The sequence below is a fragment of the Cyclopterus lumpus genome, chromosome 11, assembly GCF_009769545.1.
Source record: "Cyclopterus lumpus isolate fCycLum1 chromosome 11, fCycLum1.pri, whole genome shotgun sequence".
In the NCBI taxonomy this organism is placed as follows: domain Eukaryota; kingdom Metazoa; phylum Chordata; class Actinopteri; order Perciformes; family Cyclopteridae; genus Cyclopterus; species Cyclopterus lumpus.
The window spans coordinates 16543416-16559823 of NC_046976.1; the positions used below are offsets into that span (position 1 = coordinate 16543416).

The following is a 16408-nucleotide window of genomic DNA, read 5'->3' on the forward strand; positions in this document are numbered from 1 at the left end:
ACAGTTTTATCATATTTTATCCTGCATGAAAGCACAGAACAATACTGATACCGTTGGTAAGTTTTTATATATATATATATATATATATATATATATATATATATATATATATATATATATATATATATATATATATATATATATATATATATATATAAAAATAAATTAGCTTTCACAACTTGTGGCAGGATTTACACATGTTTTCTTCTTCATTGTCATGGAGTTACACCCCAGCTTTCAATCCAGTTGAAATTGTTTAAATGTTTGTCTTTGTTTCAGTGTCGAAATTAGCGTTTTGGAAAACCAAGGGAAAGGTCTGTCACATAGTCCACGCTAGAACCTGACCAACATTGATTCTATGGATGCTTAACGAGCATTTTTAATATGGGTCCAGTTGTGGATGAACCCCATATTTTAGTGAATAAATCGAAACCTTTTACAGTGTAAACGTGAAGTTCAGAACTGTAACAGGGACACGGCTGTAAATCACCATAAACACATCTTATGACTAAATACTTCTTGGCATATATGCTGAAACCTCTCTATTTGTTTTACGGTATTGGCATGCTTATTTATGAGCCTTGTACACTACCACTGGTGTTTTTAAATAAAGGCTCTTAGTTCTAGCATCAGATTGGCATTTTTATTGTAATGGCTGCAAACAGTGCTTTGAACACACTGGCCGGCTCATGTACCCTGTATTTAAGTAAATGCGGATATATTTATTTAAAAAAGCAGACAGGTTTGTTTCTTGATGGTTGTTCTAATGGAGAGTATGTAACAGACTTTACTGTGACCCTGCAGGTGTTGGCAAATGTCTTTTCATGGAGAAGTTCATTAAAAAAAGAAAAACTGCTTTTTCATCATGTTGCTTATGAATACAACGTACACTAAATGCATTGTTTCTGCATCTGCTCTACGTACCTTTTCATCTTGGAGAATGTGAGGAAATAAGTGCTTTCAGCCGGGTTCACTTCAGTTCTTCACTTTGTCGGGTTACTTTGTGGTTCTACGAGACTTCAATAAATGCCTGCTTTGACCAAAATGGACCAGGTTACTAATGCTTAAGTTCCTTTTGTCATTTTATTGCAATGTAACATTAAATTGAGTCTAAAATGTGTTTGTTTTTTTTAAAGATATTTTAATGCCATTGTGTCTTGTGTACTAGAAAATGAAAACGTGATTTTTGTTTTCACTATTTATAACGGGAACAAAACTAAAAAAGCTAACGAGCACTGATTATCTGGTCTAGATAGGTTATGTAACCCCTGTCCTTCACCGGCGGCAAGGTTCCATACATTAGTCAACTAAATCTGACCACACGGTCCATTATTAGATCAACTTTATGGAGGACTGACGCTGCGTCAGAACATAGAGTCGTTGTGTGTTTACCATCATTAAATGACCTGAAAACACCATATAACCATACAGACCTCGACACAGCTGACCGGTCGGTTAAAATTCGATTGTCTGCTTTAAATTAAAAAAAAGTATTTCTATAAAGGTGACGGCTGGTCACACCAGCTTCAAACTCATATATCATCTATTCCTTCAGATTCTCACGAGTTACCAGTTTATATCACCATTCTTACCAGTTCCTATATTGATGAGCTTGGAGGAACCTTCGTTTGGTTTACTGTTTACAAAGGTCTAGCTTCTCAAATGCCCTTTTGAAGTGTATTTTAAAAACACAACTGGTTATACAGTGGCTACATTTCTCCAGTTTCCCTTTAGGCATGAATGGCTGGCGCTGAACAAATAACACTCTGTTTGGTCCTTTGTTGCACACACTGGACGCACAATACTTGATGCGTGTGCAGAATACATGCAAACCAATAGAAATACAAAGTTCCCATCTTTTTTTAATTAATTTTTTTACAAACATCACAGAAGTGGTGTTCATTTGAGTAGTTTGGCATAAACAAACCAAAGTATTTCTGGGAAACAGTCCACAGTACCAAGTGATTTTTGATTCCATTGTTTAAGTTATTGTTGAGCACTTTGAGGTCTGTGATTTCAATCGGAACAAAAGTTCAGTCCTTTCAGATGGAGCCGTTTCGCTGGAGAGATGCCCCACAAGTATGAAACTGTTCGTTCACTAGTGTACATTTACCACCAGTTATTATTACATTTAGTCATGATAAGTTATACTTCATGCACCGATCAATAATAAGTGTGTTCATAAATGATCATATGACTTTGGCCCAAATCTGGTTACTAAAGTTTAAAGACGTAAACAGAGTCAGAAGATCTACTGTAACACTATACTAACAGAAAGTATAAATAAATGAATGCATTTTAGATCTAAGAATAATTTATCGTTGTATTAATCTAATATAAGACAAATATTACATTTTCCAACATGTGATGGAGAGGATATCAATAAAAAGTCATACAAAATGCATAGAATATCGTGTCATAAAACAGTTAAAGGTATTATATAGGACATGAAAAAGTAATTAAAAGTTGTGAGGATACCCTGAGCTCCTCTCCATCCGTACATATTCATGTCACATTAATAAATACCAACTGGGAGTCTTTGTGCTTCCTCGCCTTGCAGGTTTTCATGCTTACTGCCCGACAGCCACACGATTATCAGTCATTTATATTACTGCTTTTATCATACATATAGCATTCTTGCTGTAGGTTATTTTTCTATTAACTGATACTTGTGTTACTATTATTGCTCACTACATGCAACATGTGTGTGTTTATCTCGGGGCGGGGGAGGGTTCTGCACTACTTGCACCATTATCTTTCTGCACTAATATCTCAAATTCATTGTTCTTATTATTCAGTGTATATGTATATTGTACATACTAGTTAAATGTTAATTCTTAGTTTATGTGTTCCGTCTTTTCTAGATTGCGTTTATTTGTATATCATATGTACGACGAGAGAAATCTGTAACCGTAGTCAAATTGTTTCACTCTGGAATCCAATACAGCTGGTTTACAAATTGTTAATTATTGTAACTTATGGTCAAACAGTTGGCTTGCTTTTGAATATTCAGTGTGCAAGGCTTAAAATTAATGTTAGATAAAAAAAAATCATAGCTTAGCGTGCAGTGATTGGATATTTTACTGCTGTTGCCTTGATCCAGATTTCTCCATCTAAAGAAAACAACCTGTCAAATGATGCATGCAATCCTGTGCGGTCAGGAGGTAGAACCCTTTGGGAGTGCAGCTTCACAGGGATCCCTCTCCAAAGCCGGCCAAAAATAGATGTGCAGAAAACAGAGACTTAAGTTTAGAGGAACCGTTTTGCAACACATCTTTTACACGCTAGATGGCACCCAGCCTAAAGCAATATGCACACATGCCGGGCTTTTACCAGTGCCCCACAACCAAGAAGTGAGTCAAGACACAACACAAGATGTAATTTAAAAACTTTTAATTAAATAGAATTAGCCCAGGACCACTGTTGCATTTGATACATTAGAACATACATTTTATTGTCTCCGACCCAGCCTGACCATCATCCATTTGGCCTCTGGATGAACACTCTGGACTTTTGGCTTGTAAGACGCTGAGGAGAGCTGGGGGGCCGTGTAGGCCTGCTGCTGCAAAGACGGGCGCTGGGGGGCCGTGTAGGCCTGCTGCTGCTGCGGCGTCTTGCCGACACTCACTTCCTTCTGGTCAGCAGGTTCTTTCAGCCGTCTAATAGCATAGCCACCAAAGCGCTGAGGGATTTGGTGGATTGTGCTTGAGGCAAAGCCCTGACCAGAGGTCCCCACACTGCTGGTCCCAGAGGCAGGAAGGTTACGAGCATTCACAGGAACCACCTTGCTTGAGTATCGTTCCCAAGCCTCAGTCTGGCTGGGGTTATTTCTAGTTCTCTCATTTTGGAGAGAGGAGAAACGGGAAGGTTTAGATGCTGCAGAGCCACGACGTGAAGACACTCTTCTAGCAGGGGCACTAGCTGAGGTTTTTGTCCGAACAGGGATTCTTCGTGGCTCACCAGCACCTCCGCTAGAGGGGCGTGAATACTTCATAGTAGAACCCATTAGCCCAGTGTAGGCTGGTGTTTCAGAATTAACTAAAGCCTTCTGTGCTGCTGTCTGATGAGAGTAGGGTTTGAAGGAGTAACTTTCTCTTGGACCCTGAAAAGATTCAGAACTGCTGGACCGATGGTTGCTCTTACTTGGGGTACCCTGCTGGACCGGCCAAGTTCTCTTCTTGCTAATCGGAGTTTGATCGTACTTACTCAGTGAACTGCCACCAGCAATAGAAGCAGAAAGGCCAAATATGCGCTTTTTTTGCATCTTTTGTAAATGTTCCTGATTCAACTTAGTTGTTCGCCAGTTAGGTTTTGACTGCGCGCTGCTTTGCACCAATTTTACTGAATCATAGCCACTTTTAGCTGGCTGGGAAAGAGTTTGTGTGTAGCCACTATTGGGAAATCTCTGGCTAGAATCACTGCCAATAGGGTCTGTGTTGAGGCTACTGCTCTGGGCTGAGCCAGGAGAACCAGAGGCCTGTCTGAGTTGATTGTGGGGATAGCTTCCACCAAATCCGCTGCCCTGCTGCGTGAAGCCAACATATGTGTTGCTGTTTGGTCTCTGAGCTGCAAGAGAAACGAGTATAAATCTACAGCTAGTGAATCACACCAATAAATTACAGCAACATGTGTGTGTTGCTCACCTTGAGTCGCCCACAGACAACGCACATGCTCTGCTTGAACTAAGCAAATCAGCAAGATCCTGAACAGAAAACAAGACATTCAGTCAGAAATGGTACGCCAACTCAACAAACACTGAAAAGAGGTGCAACAAAAAAAAGAACTTACCCCAAATGAACTCCACAAGCCATTTCTGTATTCAAACACACGCAACCTGGTAACTGCAATCCAACTGCCCTGAACCTTCTCTGCATGAGTGTGAAGCAGAGAGGTAGAATTTATTGCAACCTGCATCCAATCACTGCTTAATGTGTCACCTGGTGCACCTGAGAGTCAACAAACCAATCATACCAGGAAGCTGCAGCGCCACAGCAGTCCACACTGAACACCTTTCAGGACTCAACAAGGCAACCTAATCAAGGTTATGAAGTAAAAATAGACATTTTTTGGAAACAGTTTGTTTGTTTGTTCCACATTCCCAAAATTGCTCATTGCTCTTTCTTATAATGATTGTAGGGTGCTTTCAAAGGTGTTGCTCCAACCCTCCGCACAGTAATTCAGATACAATACCATTTAAAAATACAGTGTACCATACTTTATGATTCAAACTGTGATCGGCAACGGCCGTTGACAACTTTGCTCGCTCATATCTTACATGAGGTTCTGGATTTTGTTTTTCGATATCACACCCATGGGTGCACTTTCATTAAGTCTTTCATCAACATTGGGCCTCATTCACCAATATCTTCCTAAGATTGTTATTAAATATCATATTGAGAAAGGTCATAAGAGTAATTGAGATTTGTGACGTGTTCTTAAAATGCAGAATTGTTCGTAACCCTTTTCTAAGAAAGAGGAATCCCAATGTCCAAGTAAATTCAAGGCATGTGTCAGTTGATCCTGATTAGCAAAAGTAAATCCTGACAATCCTAAAAACACGGAATGAGACTGCAGGGCCATTTATTTGCAGACAAAAACTGAAAAGAAATAAATTAAGTCAAAGATGCCCAAACGTAAGTCTAAAGAAGGTGGTGCACTGGACTAAAGTTTATTTCACAAGCAAGGACATCAAATAGCATTTAACAGATAAACGTGATTGAGATGCAAGGCTTGAACTCTGTAGCTGCCACACCACCAGTCTAACAGGAGTGTACACAGGACAGGAAATAGTGGCAGCACAGCAATAAGAGGCAGAGTCAGTACAGCAGTTTACCGGGGACAAATTCCACGTAACAAGCAAAACCACGCTCAGTCAAGAGCCGCATCACAAAACTCCCAGCTGGCCGACTAACCAGTTTCAACTATATCCCACCCTGGAGCTCTTGGGGAGAAGACACTTACATTCCTAAAGAAGCTTTTTGTTACAGCCTATACTACACGTGCAAGAGATTTCTGGGTGTTATAGTTGTGGAATCCATCATTGTTTGTCCATGGCAGATTCATATCAGTGACATCCACATCATAAATACTTAGCTCATTGAAAGTGTAATTGCATTCTCTAAACACCGTGGTTGTCTTTTCCCAGATCCTAATGAACTTCCCATCACATCGATCCTTGACTGACATCCAGTGATGTTAAAAAAAAGGTGGTTATTTTTGGGCTTTGACCAGAGTTTTCAGGATCTAGCATTTACAGATTGCTAACACATGGCATGTTTAGAGGAACTTTTGAAACTGATCTTTTACACTCCAAAGGGCACCAAACCTAGAGCAATTAGACACATGCTGGGCTTTTACCAGTGCCCCACAACCAAGTCAAGACACAACACGTGATGTAACTTAACAACTTTTATTGAAAACATTCATCCCAGGACCACTGCTGCACCCCATCGATACCTTTAGAAACTAGATTTTATTGTCCGAGGTGTGGCCTGACCATCTTCCATTTGGCTTCTGAATGAACAATCTGGACCTTTGGCTTTTAAGCTGCAGAGGGAGCTTGGAGGTCACGTAGGCCTGCTGCTGCAAAGACGGACGTTGTGGGGCAATGTAGGCCTGCTGCAGCTGTAAAGACTGATGCCGGGGTGCCGCGTAGGCCTGCTGCAAAGAGGGGTGCCGGGGTGCCACGTTGACCTGCTGCTGCAAGGACGGGTGCCGGGGTGCCGCGTAGGCATGCTGCAAGGACGGACGCTGGGGGCCCACATTGGCCTGCTGTTGCAAAGAGGGGCGCCGGGGGGCAACGTAGGCCTGCTGCAGCAAAGAGGGGCGCCGGGGGGCAACGTAGGCCTGCTGCAGCAAAGAGGGGCGCCGGGGGGCAACGTAGGCCTGCAGCAAAAACGGGCGCCGGGGGGCCACGTAGGCCTGCTGCTGCAGTTTGACGACACTCACTTCCTTTTGGTCGACAGGTATTTTCAGCCGTCTGATAGCAAAGCCACCAAAACTCTGAGGGATTTGGTGGATTGTGCTTGAGGCAAAGCCCTGACCAGAGGTCCCCACACTGCTGGTCCCAGAGGCAGGAAGGTTACGAGCATTCACAGGAACCACCTTGCTTGAGTACGGTTCCCAAGCCTCTGTCTGGCTGGGGTTATTTCTAGTTCTCTCATTTTGGAGAGAGGAGAAACGGGAAGGTTTAGATACTGCAGAGCCACGAAGTGAAGACACTCTTCTAGCAGGGGCACTAGCTGAGGTTTTTGTCCGAACAGGGATTCTTCGTGGCTCAGCAGCACCTCCGCTAGAGGGGCGTGAAGACTTCATAGTAGAACCCATTAGCCCAGTGTAGGCTGCTGTTTCAGAATTAACTAAAGCCTTCTGTGCTGCTGTCTGATGAGAGTAGGGTTTGAAGGAGTAACTTTCTCTTGGACCCTGAAAAGATTCAGAACTGCTGGACCGATGGTTGCTCTTACTTGGGGTACCCTGCTGGACCGGCAAAGTTCTCTTCTTGCTAATCGGAGTTTGATCGTACTTACTCAGTGACCTGCCACCAGCAATAGAAGCAGAAAGGCCAAATATGCGCTTTTTTGGCATCTTTTGTAAATGTTCCCAATTCAACTTAGTTGTTCGCCAGTTAGGTTTTGACTGCGCGCTGCTTTGCACCAACTTTACTGAATCATAGCCACTGTTAGCTGGCTGGAAAAGAGTTTGTGTGTAGCCACTATTGGGAAATCTCTGGCTAGAATCACTGCCAATAGGGTCTGTGTTGAGGCTACTGCTCTGGGCTGAACCAGAGGCCTGTCTGAGTTGATTCTGGGGATAGCTTCCACCAAATCCGCTGCCCTGCTGCGTGAAGCCAACATATGTGTTGCTGTTTGGTCTCTGAGCTGCAAGAGAAACGAGTATAAATCTACAGCTAGTGAATCACACCAATAAATTACAGCAACATGTGTGTGTTGCTCACCTTGAGTCGCCCACAGACAACGCACATGCTCTGCTTGAACTAAGCAAATCAGCAAGATCCTGAACAGAAAACAAGACATTCAGTGAGAAATGGTACACCAACTCAACAAACACTGAAAAGAGGTGCAACAAAAAAAAGAACTTACCCCAAATGAACTCCACAAGCCATTTCTGTATTCAAACACAAGCAACCTGGTAACTGCAATCCAACTGCTCTGAACCTTCTCTGCATGAGTGTGAAGCAGAGAGGTAGAATTTATTGCAACCTGCATCCAATCACTGCTTAATGTGTCACCTGGTGCACCTGAGAGTCAACAAACCAATCATACCAGGAAGCTGCAGCGCCACAGCAGTCCACACTGAACACCTTTCAGGACTCAACAAGGCAACCTAATCAAGGTTATGAAGTAAAAATAGACATTTTTTGGAAACAGTTTGTTTGTTTGTTCCACATTCCCAAAATTGCTCATTGCTCTTTCTTATAATGATTGTAGGGTGCTTTCAAAGGTGTTGCTCCAACCCTCCGCACAGTAATTCAGATACAATACCATTTAAAAATACAGTGTACCATACTTTATGATTCAAACTGTGATCGACAACGGCCGTTGACAACTTTGCTCGCTCATATCTTACATGAGGTTCTGGATTTTGTTTTTCGATATCACACCCATGGGTGCACTTTCATTAAGTCTTTCATCAACATTGGGCCTCATTCACCAATATCTTCCTAAGATTGTTATTAAATATCATATTGAGAAAGGTCATAAGAGTAATTGAGATTTGTGACGTGTTCTTAAAATGCAGAATTGTTCGTAACCCTTTTCTAAGAAAGAGGAATCCCAATGTCCAAGTAAATTCAAGGCATGTGTCAGTTGATCCTGATTAGCAAAAGTAAATCCTGACAATCCTAAAAACACGGAATGAGACTGCAGGGCCATTTATTTGCAGACAAAAACTGAAAAGAAATAATAAATTAAGTCAAAGATGCCCAAACGTAAGTCTAAAGAAGGTGGTGCACTGGACCAAAGTTTATTTCACAAGCAAGGACATCAAATAGCATTTAACAGATAAACGTGATTGAGATGCAAGGCTTGAACTCTGTAGCTGCCACACCACCAGTCTAACAGGAGTGTACACAGGACAGGAAATAGTGGCAGCACAGCAATAAGAGGCAGAGTCAGTACAGCAGTTTACCGGGGACAAATTCCACGTAACAAGCAAAACCACGCTCAGTCAAGAGCCGCATCACAAAACTCCCAGCTGGCCGACTAACCAGTTTCAACTATATCCCACCCTGGAGATCTTGGGGAGAAGACACTTACATTCCTAAAGAAGCTTTTTGTTACAGCCTATACTACACGTGCAAGAGATTTCTGGGTGTTATAGTTGTGGAATCCATCATTGTTTGTCCATGGCAGATTCATATCAGTGACATCCACATCATAAATACTTAGCTCATTGAAAGTGTAATTGCATTCTCTAAACACCGTGGTTGTCTTTTCCCAGATCCTAATGAACTTCCCATCACATCGATCCTTGACTGACATTATCCAGTGATGTTAAAAAAAAAGGTGGTTATTTTTGGGCTTTGACCAGAGTTTTCAGGATCTAGCATTTACAGATTGCTAACACATGGCATGTTTAGAGGAACTTTTGAAACTGATCTTTTACACTCCAAAGGGCACCAAACCTAGAGCAATTAGACACATGCTGGGCTTTTACCAGTGCCCCACAACCAAGTCAAGACACAACACGTGATGTAACTTAACAACTTTTATTGAAAACATTCATCCCAGGACCACTGCTGCACCCCATCGATACCTTTAGAAACTAGATTTTATTGTCCGAGGTGTGGCCTGACCATCTTCCATTTGGCTTCTGAATGAACAATCTGGACCTTTGGCTTTTAAGCTGCAGAGGGAGCTTGGAGGTCACATAGGCCTGCTGCTGCAAAGACGGACGTTGTGGGGCAATGTAGGCCTGCTGCAGCTGTAAAGACTGATGCCGGGGTGCCGCGTAGGCCTGCTGCAAAGAGGGGTGCCGGGGTGCCGCGTAGGCCTGCTGCAAAGAGGGGTGCCGGGGTGCCACGTTGACCTGCTGCAGCAAAGAGGGGCGCCGAGGGGCCACGTAGGCCTGCTGCAAAGACGGGCGCCAGGGGGGCGCGTAGGCCCCAGAATTAACTAAAGCCTTCTGTGCTGCTGTCTGATGAGAGTAGGGTTTGTAGGAGTAACTTTCTCTTGGACCCTGAAAAGATTCAGAACTGCTGGACCGATGGTTGCTCTTACTTGGGGTACCCTGCTGGACTGGATAAGTTCTCTTCTTGCTAATCGGAGTTTGATCGTACTTACTCAGTGACCTGCCACCAGCAATAGAAGCAGAAAGGCCAAATATGCGCATTTTTGGCATCTTTTGTAAATGTTCCTGATTCAACTTAGTTGTTCGCCAGTTAGGTTTTGACTGCGCGCTGCTTTGCACCAACTTTACTGAATCATAGCCACTGTTAGCTGGCTGGGAAAGAGTTTGTGTGTAGCCACTATTGGGAAATCTCTGGCTAGAACCACTGCCAATAGGGTCTGTGTTGAGGCTACTGCTCTGGGCTGAGCCAGGAGAACCAGAGGCCTGTCTGAATTGATCCTGGGGATCGCTTTCATCAAATCCACTGCCCTGCTCTGTAAAGCCAACATATGTGTTGCTGTTTGGTCTCTGAGCTGCAAGAGAAACAAGAGTATAAATCTACAGCTAGTGAATCACACCAATAAATTACAGCAACATGTGTGTGTTGCTCACCTTGAGTCGCCCACAGACAACGCACATGCTCTGCTTGAACTAAGCAAATCAGCAAGATCCTGAACAGAAAACAAGACATTCAGTGAGAAATGGTACGCCAACTCAACAAACACTGAACAGAGGTGAAACAAAAAAAAGAACTTACCCCAAATGAACTCCACAAGCCATTTCTGTATTCAAACACACGCAACCTGGTAACTGCAATCCAACTGCTCTGAACCTTCTCTGTATGAGTGTGAAGCAGAGAGGTAGAATTTATTGCAACCTGCATCCAATCACTGCTTAATGTGTCACCTGGTGCACCTGAGAGTCAACAAACCAATCATACCAGGAAGCTGCAGCGCCACAGCAGTCCACACTGAACACCTTTCAGGACTCAACAAGGCAACCTAATCAAGGTTATGAAGTAAAAATAGAAATTTTTTGAGACAGTTTGTTTGTGTGTTCCACATTCCCAATATTGCTCTTTGCTCTTTCTTATAATGATTGTAGGGTGCTTTCAAAGGTGTTGCTCGAACCCTCCGCACAGTAATTCAGATACAATACCATTTAAAAATACAGTGTACCATACTTTATGATTCAAACTGTGATCGGCAACGGCCGTTGACAACTTTGCTCGCTCATATCTTACATGAGGTTCTGGATTTTGTTCTCCGATATTACACCCATGGTTGCATTTTCATTAAGTCTTTCATCAACATTCACCAATATCTTCCGAAGCTTGATCTTAAATATCTTGTTGAGAAAGGTCCTAAGAAGAGTAATTGAGATTTGTGACGTGTTCTTAAAATGCAGAATTGTTCGTAACCCTTTTCTAAGAAAGAGGAATCCCAATGTCCAAGTAAAAAATTAGCAAAAGTAAATCCTGACAATCCTAAAAACACGGAATGAGACTGCAGGGCCATTTATTTGCAGACAAAAACTGAAAAGAAATATTGAGTTTAGTAAAAAAATGCCCAAACGTAAGTCTAAAGAAGGCGGTGCTTTGGACCAACATTTATTTTACAAGCAAGGACAACAACAAATAGAACGGTTTCACAGATTAATTTCAGGTAAACGTGATTGTGATGCAAGGCTTAAACTCTGTAGCTGTCACGCCGCCATTAGCGTCCTCCTCCATTGTATCAGGAGTGTACAGGACAGAAAATAGTGGTGGGAGAGTCAGTTCTGCAGTTCACCAGGGACTTTAAACGTGTTCCAAGTAACAGGCAAATTAGAAAAACTCGCTCAATCAAGAGTCCCATTACAACTCAGCTGGCCGACTAACAAGTTTCATCTATATCCTACCCTGGAGATCTTGGGGACAAGACACTCAAATTATCTTAGCATGTTCTCCAAGATCATCTTCCTGCAGGTCAGTTCACTTCACTGATGAGATCTCCAGGTGTGTCTCTTCCCACACATCTCAGTGGAGTGGGTGGAGCCTTCTGGCTGTAATGTTCCCTCCAATAACCCTGCCCCTTCTTACAATATTGTTTGGCAAGTGTGCAGCGGCAAGGAAGGACAGACCGACAGTTTCTCACTCACACGTGAAGCAGTCCGGCACAAACATTTTGTTACATCCTATACTACAAGCACAATATATTTATGGTTGTGTTTTGCATGTAATTGTTATAGTTGGTCCATGGCCTTGTCATCCGCATCATAAATACATAGCTCATTGAAAGTGTAATTACAGTCTCTAAAAATCATTGTCGTCTTTTCCTAATGAAGTTCCCATCACATCGATCCTTGACCATGATATTACCCAATGATGTCAAGAAAAAGGTGTAGTCATTTTTGGGCTTTGACACCAGCCAGAGTCTTCAGAATCTAGCTGAACATTGAGACCTAACATGTACAGATTGCATGTCAAGACTGTTTAGAGGAGCCATTTTGAAACACATCTTTTATATGCTAGATGGCACCCAGCCTAAAGCAATATGCACACATGCTGATCTTTTACCAGTGCCCCACAACCAAGTAGTAAGTTATGACACAAGATGTAAATAAACCATTTTTATTAAAAACATTCATCCCAGGACAACTGCTGCAGGCAGCCCATTGATTCTTTAGTAACTACATGTTTTTAACCCAGCCTGACCATCATCCATTTGGCCTCTGGATGAACACGCTGTACCTTTGGCTTGGAAGATGCTGAGGAGAGCTGGGGGGCCGTGAAGGCCTGTTGCTGCAAAGACAGGCGCTGGGTGGCCACGTAGGCCTGCTGCGGCGTCTTGCCGACACTCACTTCCTTCTGTTGAGCAGGTTCTTTCAGCCGTCTGATAGCGTAGCCCCCAAAGCGCTGAGGGATTTGGTAGATTGTGCTTGAGGCAAAGCCCTGACCAGAGGTCCCCACACTGCTGGTCCTGGAGGCAGGAAGGTTACGAGCATTCACAGGAACCACCTTGCTTGAGTACCGTTCCCAAGCCTCAGTCTGGCTGGGGTTATTTCTAGTTCTCTCATTTTGGAGAGAGGAGAAACGGGAAGGTTTAGATGCTGCAGAGCCACGAAGTGAAGACACTCTTCTAGCAGGGGAACTAGCTGAGGTTTTTGTCCGAACAGGGATTCTTCGTGGTTCAGCAGCACCTCCGCTAGAGGGGCGTGAATACTTCATAGTAGAACCCATTAGCCCAGTGTTAACTAAAGCCTTCTGTGCTGCTGTCTGATGAGAGTAGGGTTTGAAGGAGTAACTTTCTCTTGGACCCTGAAAAGATTCAGAACTGCTGGACCGATGGTTGCTCTTACTTGGGGTACCCTGCTGGACCGGCAAAGTTCTCTTCTTGCTAATCGGAGTTTGATCGTACTTACTCAGTGAACTGCCACCAGCAATAGAAGCAGAAAGGCCAAATATGCGCTTTTTTGGCATGCTTTGTAAATGTTCCCAATTCAACTTAGTTGTTCGCCAGTTAGGTTTTGACTGCGCGCTGCTTTGCACCAACTTTACTGAATCATAGCCACTTTTAGCTGGCTGGGAAAGAGTTTGTGTGTAGCCACTATTGGGAAATCTCTGGCTAGAACCACTGCCAATAGGGTCTGTGTTGAGGCTACTGTTTTGGGCTGAGCCAAGAGAACCAGAGGCATGTCTGAGTTGATTCTGGGGATAGCTTCCACCAAATCCACTGCCCTGCGGCGTGAAGCCAACATATGTGTTGCCGTTTGGTCTCTGAGCTGCAAGAGAAACGAGTATAAATCTACAGATAGTGAATTAGACCAATAAATTACAGCAACATGTGTGTTGCTCACCTTGAGTCGCCCACAGACAACGCACATGCTCTGCTTGAACTAAGCAAATCAGCAAGATCCTGAACAGAAAACAAGACATCCAGTCAGAAATGGTACGCCAACTCAACAAACACTGAACAGAGGTGCAACAAAAAAAAGAACTTACCCCAAATGAACTCCACAAGCCATTTCTGTATTCCAATGCAAGCAACCTGGTAACTGCAATCCAACTGCCCTGAACCTTCTCTGTATGAGTGTGAAGCAGAGAGGTAGAATTTATTGCAACCTGCATCCAATCACTGCTTAATGTGTCACCTGGTGCACCTGAGAGTCAACAAACCAATCATACCAGGAAGCTGCAGCGCCACAGCAGTCCACACTGAACACCTTTCAGGACTCAACAAGGCAACCCAATCAAGGTTGTGAAGTAAAAAGAGACTTTCGTAAAAAAAAAAAAAGGTTTGGGTGTGTGTTTGTGCAATATTATCCTTGTGGTTCCTTCTTATGATTGTAGGGTGCTTTCATGCTCTGATATCACACCCATCAACGCTGATTTTTCATCAACATTGGGCCTCATTCACCAATATCTTCCTAAGCTTGTTTTTAATGATGTGCTTGAGAAAGGTCCTAAAAGCAGGATGAGACTGCAGGGCCATTTGCAGACAGAAAGGCAAGGCAAGGCAAGTTTATTTGCATAGCACATTTCAACAACAAGGCAATTCAAAGTGCTTCACATAAAACCATTAAAAGCATAAAAACATAATGCAAAACAAAAAACAAGATAACAAAACAATTAAGAACATTCATTAAAACATTTAAAACTGTCAAAAAGCAAGAAATATAATAAAGTTGCAATGCAGTTAAAGAAATAAAATGCAGTAAATGCAACAGCAAAAAGAAAAGTCTTCAATCTGGATTTAAAGGTGCTGAGGGTCTCTGAGGGTCTCAGCAGACCTGCAGCTTTCAGGGACCTTGTGGAGCAGAAGAACTGAGCGCTGCTTCTCCATGTTTAGTTCTGACTCTTGGAACAGAAAGTAGACCAGTCCCAGACGACCTGAGGGGTCGGCATGGTTCATAAGGTAGTAGCCGATCACAAATGTATTTAGGCCCTAAACCATTCAGTACTTTATAAACTAGCAGCAGGATTTTAAAGTCAATTCTTTGATGGACAGGAAGCCAGTGCAAAGACCTCAGAGCTGGAGTGATGTGATCCACCTTCCTGGTCTTAGTGAGCTGCAGTGTTCTGAATCAGCTGCAGCTTTCTGATTGACTTTTTACAAAGACCTGTGAACGCACCGCTACAGTCGTCAAGTCTACTAAAGATAAATGCATGGAGAAGTTTCTCCAAATCCTGTTGAGACATAAGTCCTCTAATCCTTGATATATTTTTCAGGTGATAGTAGGCTGATTTTGTAATTGTCTTGATATGGCGGATCAGGTTAAGGTCTGAATCCATAACTACACCTATATTTCTGCCTGGTTTGTGGTTTTTAACATCAGTGATTGAAGCTGAGTGCTGACTTTCGACCGTTTGTTCTTGGGACCAAAAACAATTACTTCTGTTTTATCTTTATTTAATTGAAGAAAATTCTGGCACATCCAGTTGTTGATTTCTTCAATGCATTTAGCCACCCTCTGTATGGGATTATAGTCCCCTGGTGATATAGTTATGTAGATTTATGTGTCGTCTGCATAATTATGATAACGCACGTTGTTTTTCATAATCTCAGTCAGTGTAACATGTAGATGTTGAACAGAAGAGGCCCCAGTATTGAATCTTGGGGAACACCACATCATCCTAGTCAGCTGTGATGTGTAATTAGCTACAGACACAAAGTATTGTCTGTCCTTCAAGTAGGATTCAAACAAGTGCTGCGCCAGAGAGTCCTACCCAGACTTTTAGTCTGTCTAGTAGTATGTCATGGTCGACCGTGTCGAATGCAGCACTGAGATCTAGTAATACTAAGACTGAAGTTCTTCCACTGTCTGTGTTAAGTGGATTTCGTTGAAAACCTTAACAAGAGCAGTTTCAGTACTGTGGTGCTGACGAAATCCGGACTGGAAGACATTAAAAGAGTTATTTTCGACCGAGAAGTTGTTCAGCTGTTGGTAAACAACTTTTTCCATTATTTTTCTTAACATTTGGAGGTTTGATATTGGCCTATAATTTTTCATTATTTCGGGGTCTAAACTAGCCTTTGATTTACAATTTGTAAAAGATCAGTGGTCATGCAGTGTGAAATATTTTTGAAGAAGTGTGTTGGTAGAATATTCAAGCAGCAGGAGGATGTTTTCAGATGTTGTATAATGTCTTCTAGGCTTCTTTGGTTGATTGAATGAAATTGTGTAATGATATTTGAATGGATGTTATTTAAAGATGGGGACAACACATACCCTGTAGTTGGTGTGGAGGCACCGACTGCTTGTCTAATTTCTTTAATTTTGTGAGCAAAAAAGGAGGCAA

The 16408-nt window shown here is 42.6% G+C and overlaps 3 protein-coding genes across 3 annotated transcripts; all 3 read right to left on the bottom strand.

Moving 5' to 3' along the window:
- Window positions 1–3442: 3442 nt before the first annotated feature.
- LOC117739273 lies at window positions 3443–4854 on the bottom strand. The gene is made up of 3 exons (XM_034545584.1): window positions 4789–4854; window positions 4644–4702; window positions 3443–4566 (listed from the first exon to the last, which is right to left on the bottom strand). Exons 1-3 carry the CDS (start codon window positions 4809–4811, stop codon window positions 3452–3454), a joined length of 1197 nt encoding a protein of 398 aa, XP_034401475.1. The 5' UTR covers window positions 4812–4854; the 3' UTR covers window positions 3443–3451.
- Window positions 4855–6465: 1611 nt separating this feature from the next.
- On the bottom strand, window positions 6466–8175 carry LOC117739189. Its single transcript, XM_034545485.1, has 3 exons — window positions 8100–8175; window positions 7955–8013; window positions 6466–7877 (listed from the first exon to the last, which is right to left on the bottom strand). The coding sequence occupies exons 1-3, from the start codon at window positions 8120–8122 to the stop codon at window positions 6466–6468; spliced, it is 1494 nt and encodes a 497-aa protein (XP_034401376.1). The 5' UTR covers window positions 8123–8175.
- Window positions 8176–9783: 1608 nt separating this feature from the next.
- Window positions 9784–14179, bottom strand: LOC117739190. The gene is made up of 6 exons (XM_034545487.1): window positions 14111–14179; window positions 13966–14024; window positions 12860–13890; window positions 10886–10965; window positions 10741–10799; window positions 9784–10661 (listed from the first exon to the last, which is right to left on the bottom strand). Exons 1-6 carry the CDS (start codon window positions 14131–14133, stop codon window positions 9784–9786), a joined length of 2130 nt encoding a protein of 709 aa, XP_034401378.1. The 5' UTR covers window positions 14134–14179.
- Window positions 14180–16408: the final 2229 nt, after the last annotated feature.

Coding starts and splice junctions, on each gene's coding strand:
- LOC117739273 (XM_034545584.1), bottom strand. CDS start 4,811: ATGGCTTGTGGAGTTCATTTGGG. Junction 4,703..4,788: donor GCTTGTGGAGTTCATTTGGG/GTAAGTTCTTTT, acceptor TTTTCTGTTCAG/GATCTTGCTGATTTGCTTAG. Junction 4,567..4,643: donor TTGTCTGTGGGCGACTCAAG/GTGAGCAACACA, acceptor TTTCTCTTGCAG/CTCAGAGACCAAACAGCAAC.
- LOC117739189 (XM_034545485.1), bottom strand. CDS start 8,122: ATGGCTTGTGGAGTTCATTTGGG. Junction 8,014..8,099: donor GCTTGTGGAGTTCATTTGGG/GTAAGTTCTTTT, acceptor TTTTCTGTTCAG/GATCTTGCTGATTTGCTTAG. Junction 7,878..7,954: donor TTGTCTGTGGGCGACTCAAG/GTGAGCAACACA, acceptor TTTCTCTTGCAG/CTCAGAGACCAAACAGCAAC.
- LOC117739190 (XM_034545487.1), bottom strand. CDS start 14,133: ATGGCTTGTGGAGTTCATTTGGG. Junction 10,966..12,859: donor CAGCATCTTCCAAGCCAAAG/GTACAGCGTGTT, acceptor ACACTCATACAG/AGAAGGTTCAGAGCAGTTGG. Junction 10,800..10,885: donor GCTTGTGGAGTTCATTTGGG/GTAAGTTCTTTT, acceptor TTTTCTGTTCAG/GATCTTGCTGATTTGCTTAG.